Source organism: Vigna unguiculata, chromosome 5 (assembly GCF_004118075.2).
Source record: "Vigna unguiculata cultivar IT97K-499-35 chromosome 5, ASM411807v1, whole genome shotgun sequence".
In the NCBI taxonomy this organism is placed as follows: domain Eukaryota; kingdom Viridiplantae; phylum Streptophyta; class Magnoliopsida; order Fabales; family Fabaceae; genus Vigna; species Vigna unguiculata.
The window spans coordinates 39,223,730-39,230,388 of record NC_040283.1 but is presented as its reverse complement, the minus strand read 5'-3'; the positions used below and the strand labels follow the sequence as shown (position 1 = coordinate 39,230,388).

At 35.3% G+C, this 6,659-nt stretch overlaps 1 protein-coding gene across 2 annotated transcripts; it reads left to right on the top strand.

Moving 5' to 3' along the window:
* Window positions 1–352: 352 nt before the first annotated feature.
* Window positions 353–6,458, top strand: LOC114184924 (autophagy-related protein 18f). 2 transcript variants are annotated; one of them, XM_028072328.1, is made up of 8 exons: window positions 361–1,324; window positions 2,772–3,236; window positions 3,320–3,730; window positions 4,055–4,288; window positions 4,391–5,200; window positions 5,290–5,456; window positions 5,597–5,935; window positions 6,258–6,458. In XM_028072328.1, exons 1-7 carry the CDS (start codon window positions 1,115–1,117, stop codon window positions 5,904–5,906), a joined length of 2,607 nt encoding a protein of 868 aa, XP_027928129.1. In that variant the 5' UTR covers window positions 361–1,114; the 3' UTR covers window positions 5,907–5,935; window positions 6,258–6,458. The 2 variants fall into 2 exon arrangements, 1 of the variants encoding a protein (XP_027928129.1); XR_003604687.1 differs by lacking the exon at window positions 6,258–6,458 and having other exon boundaries at window positions 353–1,324; window positions 5,315–5,456; window positions 5,597–5,611.
* Window positions 6,459–6,659: the final 201 nt, after the last annotated feature.

The window sequence follows — 6,659 nt, the reverse complement described above, 5'->3', positions numbered from 1 at the left end:
GTTGATGAATAGTATGAGAAAAAAGAAAAAGGAGATAAATAAATAGTTTTATAAAAACTTGTAAAATTAACCATTAATTTTTAAAAATTTAATAAATAATTAAATTGTAAAGAGTAAAATTGGAATTATGAAATGTGGACACAAAAGAGGAATCCCCTTTATATATAATTATAGATTTTAATCCCAAAACTTAGTTAATTAATGATTAACTAGGTAGATGAAAATTGGAGAGAGAGAGAGAGGTGAAAAGAAGAAGAAAAAAACTGTTTGACAGCGTTGGATACTGAGAAGACGTGGGAGAGAGAGAGATTATAACTATGAAGGTGAAGAGGTTAGTTTTTTTGTTGAACTGCTTGGAAGGAACAGCTTTGAATTCCAACACAACACAACCAACAACAAACACACGAAAAGAAGAAACACCTTTGAAAAAATTAATAAAAACCTTTGGGAGAGAGAAACACAAGAGACGTGAGCCGAGAGTTCTTTCTTTTATTTTTCTTTTCCACCATTTGGTTTTGCTTCTTCCTTGCTTTGTTATCCAATCACCAATCACGTTCTCTCTCTCTCTCTCTCTCTCGCTTTCTCTGTCTCTCTCCATCTCTATCTTCCTTCTTCCTATCTACAGTTATTCTCTCTCTAGCTTTTGATTTTCTCTCTCATCGGATCTCTTCCGTGGTTCTCCGCTGGTTTTTGGAACACCCTTTTCCTTAATCCTCTCTGATCAATCATAGCTAGCATTTTTTAGACCGTGGAGTTTCATTTTTTTTTTATTTGGTGTAATTAGTTGAATCGTTTATTCTTTTTCATTTTTTATAGAGAATAATAATAACGAAAATAATACTTGATTGTGGCTTGAAGAAAAAGAAAAATCCCAACTTTTTTTGTCTTCTTTGTCGTTTGTGGTGTTTTGGAACAGAACCCAGAAAAAAAGATTTTTATATTATTTGGGGTGGTTGTACTCTGTGGTGGGTGTGATTGAAGATTTGCTGTGATTGTGGGTGGTGGGAGAGGGTGAAGGACGGGGAGTGAAGTTGGCGGGTTATGATTGTGGGTGAATTTGAGGAATCGTTGATTTTTTCTGTTGTGCTTAGGATCTATTTTGGTGTATTTGGAGATGGGGATGAGGAATGATGCACAGAAGCAACAGCTTCTTCATCAGGGTAATGGTGGTGGAAAAACCAACGGTTTCATTCCTAGTTCATTTCGTGCTCTTTCTAGCTATCTCAGGATTGTTTCCTCTGGTGCTTCCACAGTTGCACGTTCTGCTGCATCTGTTGTAGCTTCATCCGTTGTGGACAGAGATGATGTTCCCGACCATGATCAGGTATGTGTCAGCTTTTTTGATTAGTGATTTGAGACTTGTTGCTTGATTTGTCATCGCGGTGAACCTGTGGCTTGTATTGATTTAAATTTTGCATTTATAGGATGTTTATTTTTGGTTTATGTATAATTGCTTAATTACTTGATCATGTTTCTGAATGGTTTAAATGGCTTCTAATATTAGAGATAAACCTATAGATTGTTTATCCGAATGGTTTATATTTCTTCTAATTTTAGAGTATAGGTTTAAGTTGGGAATCTAGTGTAATTGCCGCTGCTTGTTCATACTCAGTCATTATTACATAGTTCAAAATTCTATACTTGAATTTGTCGCTTGCAAGGTTTAATAAAAGGATACCGTGCTTTTTATTTCGGGCCATGGTTAATGTATTCAATCACTGTGTGATTTGGGAATAAGCTTGCCATTGCTTGGTCATGTTAACCTACCAAGAGCTCTTGCTGTGTGCAATTAGTGGCTTCCTCTGTTTGTAAATTTCTTATTTTGTTTGCATTGTTTGTTACGACACGATGCTTTGTTGAATGGAAATTTTTGAATTAGCAAACTGTATATTTTTGGTTAGGTTTATACTCTACTTTGACTGCGATCAACCACTATCAGGTAAAAAGTAATGAACGCATTCTTGCAATTTTAATTTGCAGGTATCTTGGCTTGACACTTTAATATAAGAAAATTTGGTGGTTTGATTACTTTTGTTTCTATTTTACTATTCTGCTAATCTCTTTCACAAGTGTCTAGCTCTCTCTGATAGTTTGATATGAGAATTTTTTATAAAGTTTTACTATTAATTTTGGCTAGAAACTTGGACACTATTTGGATTTAAGTATCCTGTGTATTAGGAAAGTAGGTCATTTATTAGATATAAGCAGGAGTGAGTCGCTTTGCATAGTGTTATGGATTGCATGGTTAGGCATTCATGTGAGGTATAAGGGATTGAGAGTTTTTCATTTGATTTTATGGACATTTTCAATTGATATCAAGCTAAAAATTGAAAGGTTTAACCATTTTTAAAGATGTAATTCTTTTATTAGTCTCTTTCATGATAATGGAGTTAATAGACTTCTTTGTATGAAAAAGAGATATAATCTATTTTTATTGAGTGTGTTAACATATAAATCTTTAGCTATGTGCTTTTAGAGATAACCTGGTTGTTTCATGGATGTGCTTATCTAGTTGTGATTTGTTGTAAAGGGACTTACATTTAAATATATTAAGTCTTTATATGGGTGTTCAGGGAATTGCTTTTAAATACTCAAATCCACATCAAGTTCTTAAGATACATTTTTCTTTGCCATGCTGAATCTGATTTTTGCTGGTATTTTATATTCCTTTTAGTTTCCTTTTTCTAAGGAATAATCTATTCTTTGTTCTATTGACATTTTCTATATTTTGTGTAGACCTGATGACTTATTTCAATCATAAATTTATATAGGTTATCTGGGCTGGGTTTGACGAGTTAGAGGGTGAGGGTGGAGTTATTCAGCAAGTACTTCTTCTAGGCTATCGGTCTGGCTTCCAGGTTTGGCATGTCGATGAATCAAATAATGTCCGTGACCTTGTATCCAGACATGATGGTCCTGTTTCTTTTATGCAAATGGTACCTAATCCAATTGCATCAAAGAGATCTGAAGACAATTATGCGAACAGTCGGCAGCTCTTGGTTGTTTGTACTGATGGATTCTTTGTAGGAGGGAGCAATGTTCAAGATGGGTTGGCCACCCCTAATAATGGCAGCATTTTAAACTCACATGAACAAATGAATGGAAACTATTTGCCAACTACCGTTAGGTTTTATTCTATGAAATCTCAATCGTACGTTCATGTGCTGAAGTTTAGATCAGTTGTTTATTCTGTGAGGTGCAGTTCTCGCGTTGTTGCTATCTCCCAGTCCACTCAGGTATACTTTCTAACATACACTCTGTACTAATAAACTTTAGAATGTGTTACCTTGGAATGTTTGATGAAATCGTTCTTTTGCAGATTCACTGTTTTGAAGCTACCACATTAATAAGGGCGTATATTTTACTTACCAATCCTATAGTCATGAGTGTCCCTGGTTCTGGAGGCATAGGTTATGGACCACTGGCAGTGGGACCAAGATGGTTGGCATATAGTGGAAGTCCAGTTGCTGTTTCCAATTCAGGACATGTCAGCGGACAACATTTGATGCCTTCTGCAAATTTTCCTTCTAATGGGAGTTTACTTGCTCACTATGCCAAAGAGTCCAGCAAGCATATAGCTACTGGTATTGTATCCCTCGGAGACATGGGGTATAAGAAACTTTCCAGATACTGCTCTGATAACAATGGTTCATTTCAAACTGTAAATTCTGGCTCTAAGGGTACCGGAACCATTAATGGCCATTCAACAGATGCAGATAACATTGGAATGGTGAAATACTGTTCTTTATTTTGTGTTTAGTTGAAATTTATATTTTGAACTGTATATATGTGTGTGTGTGTTTGTTTGTTCAAAACAGATGATTTTGTTCACATGTTACATGGACAAAAAAGTATTATATTCATTTTCTTCCAGCATGGTTCGTACAAATCTTGTTTTGAACATATTAATGTCTTTCTTAGAACATATGTTTTTGCAAATATCGGATTCTTACTTTGTGTTTTATTTATCAGGTTGAGAGTATCGTCATGGTTGCTGCTGAAGCATTTTATTCTGTCTTTTATGTAGGGTAACTTTGTTCTTGTTCTCTTTCAGGTTATTGTTAAAGATATTCTCTCCAGAAACGTCATTGCCCAGTTCCGGGCCCACAAGAGTCCTATTTCAGCATTAAGCTTTGATCCTAGTGGCACCATTTTAGTGACAGCTTCCATTCAGGGTCATAACATAAATGTTTTCAAGATCATGCCTGTACAGGACAATTTGTCTGCTTCTGATACTGGCCCTTCTTATGTTCATTTGTACAAGCTGCAACGTGGGTTTACAAATGCGGTGAGTGCATGGTTTCTTTTGTTTGATGCACTATCAGTTTCTTTATCATAATTCATCTACACAAGCAAAGGGACCTATAATAATATGTACTGGGATTTTCAGGTTATTCAAGATATCAGTTTCAGTGATGACAGCAAGTGGATTATGATTAGTTCTTCGAGGGGCACCAGCCATCTATTTGCCATAAATCCTCAAGGAGGACATGTAAATATTCTGTCCTACGATGATAGTTTTACCACAAAAAATAGTGGATTAGGCACTACAGTTAATCACTCCCAGGGATGGTCTCATAGTTCAGCCATGCAAAAGCCTAAACAGAAGAGTTTGGTTGTGGCTGGCCCTCCAATCACTCTTTCCGTGGTAAGCCGGATCCGGAATGGAGCCAATGGGTGGAGGGGCAGTGTAACTGGTGCTGCTGCTGCTGCAACTGGTAGAAAGACTTACCTTTCTGGGGCTATTGCTTCATCTTTTCGCAAGTATAAAAGTTCTGAAGGGAACTATTCAAAGTATCACATGTTGGTCTTTTCACCAACTGGTTCTATGATACAATATGCTCTGCGGATGTTAACCAGTCAAGATTCAGGTTTTGCCTCTGGGTTGGTTCCTGCATATGAATCCCTTCAACAGGATGATGCAAGATTAGTAGTTGAGCCTATCCAAAAATGGAATATTTGTCAGAGTCATAGTCGAAGAGAGCGAGAAGATAACATAGATATATATGGTGAGAATGGAATTGCAGATGCCAATAAAATATATCCAGAGGAAGTGGCTGAGGAGCACACCATTAGCCCGAAACTCAGTAATGGAGATATTAAAGTAAATCCCTCTCTTGAGGAGAAGAATCATTTGTATATTTCAGAAGCTGAACTTCAAATGCATCAAGCTCAGACTTCATTATGGGGAAAACCAGAGGTTTGTTATTTTAAATCAAACTGTGCTTTTAGTCTCTTATTCTAATGCCCTTTGTTTGATGTTTATATGCACAATGCTTTTCCAACCAGATATATTTTCATTCAATGTTGCAAGAGCCTAACTTAATGGGTGAAGAAGCTGCTTCCAAAGGCGAATTTGAGATCGAAAGGATTCCAACATGCGTCATTGAAGCTAGATCGAAAGACTTGGTTCCGATTTTTGACTATTTTCAGACTCCAAAGTTGCAGCAAGCAAGGTTTGATGACAAATTAATTGAATGATTTTCTTCCATATTCTTTTGACTTAGTATTGAACATTGTGCTTATAAATATTGGTTACTTTGTTTGTTGATAGCTTGCATATTCATGAATTTGAAAAGTTATGATTGTGTTACAGGACTTCTATGGATAGCAAAAATGATGACCAACTGTTACATAACAGTTTGCAGGCATCTGGAAATGGCAGGATTTCATCTAGGAGTGGTGATGGTGATGCTGTTTCTGAGTTAAGAAATGGGATTGAAGGAACTGATTTGGATAATCATGTGGTGCCTTCTGAAACTGAGAGCTTTGTAAATAACAATGACACCTTTAAACCAAATACTCAGCATGAGATTGTAAATAATAGAAGGGAGCACTTAGACACCGAGGCTCAACTCATGATTGTAAATAGTGACAGAAAGCATGAAAATGAAGAATCATTTTGAAGAAAAATGGAGATGAATTTGAATCTGAGGTAATTTGATTGCATCTGCTTTATACATTGTTTAAAGTTTCTTGGTATGCATTGTTTACAACGCAATCAATCCTTGTAATTCTGGTATCAGGATAATGCTTGTAGGGCAACAACATAAAGAAACCTAGAATACATTAAACTATGATATAAAAGACAAGTTCCTATTGATGTTATCACTAGTGTTTTTTTATTAGTGTGTAAGCATTGTTCTTATACCAGTGTTGTTTAATCATTCATATATTTGGAAATACTGGATATATTTTTAGTACTTTTAATGTATACATTATTCATTGGCTTTTCTCTTTCTGGGTTTTTAATTCAGGCGTGGATATATTCTTTGATTTGGCAACGGAGGCTTAATTAACAATGTTTATATAAAATGGTTGGAGAGATAGAGAAGCATAAGGAGTAGCTTCACTAGCTTGACTATGATGCAAAATTGTGGATACTACGCAGGATTTGTTTCTGTTGAAATTGTAAATAACAGATTCATGTATATCAATAATTAGTTTTAATGTGTAAATAATAGAATCACTGTGTCCCTTTCCTCCCACCTTTTCTTTTCATTCTACTAATTAGTTTCTTTTTACTATTATTATTATAATTATTATTAGAAAATTTAGTCTGTAACAACAAGATAAGGTGAAAATATCTATTTATTGTACAGGAAATAAATCTTTGTAATTTGTATAGTGTATTTATTATATACTGTATGATAAACGTT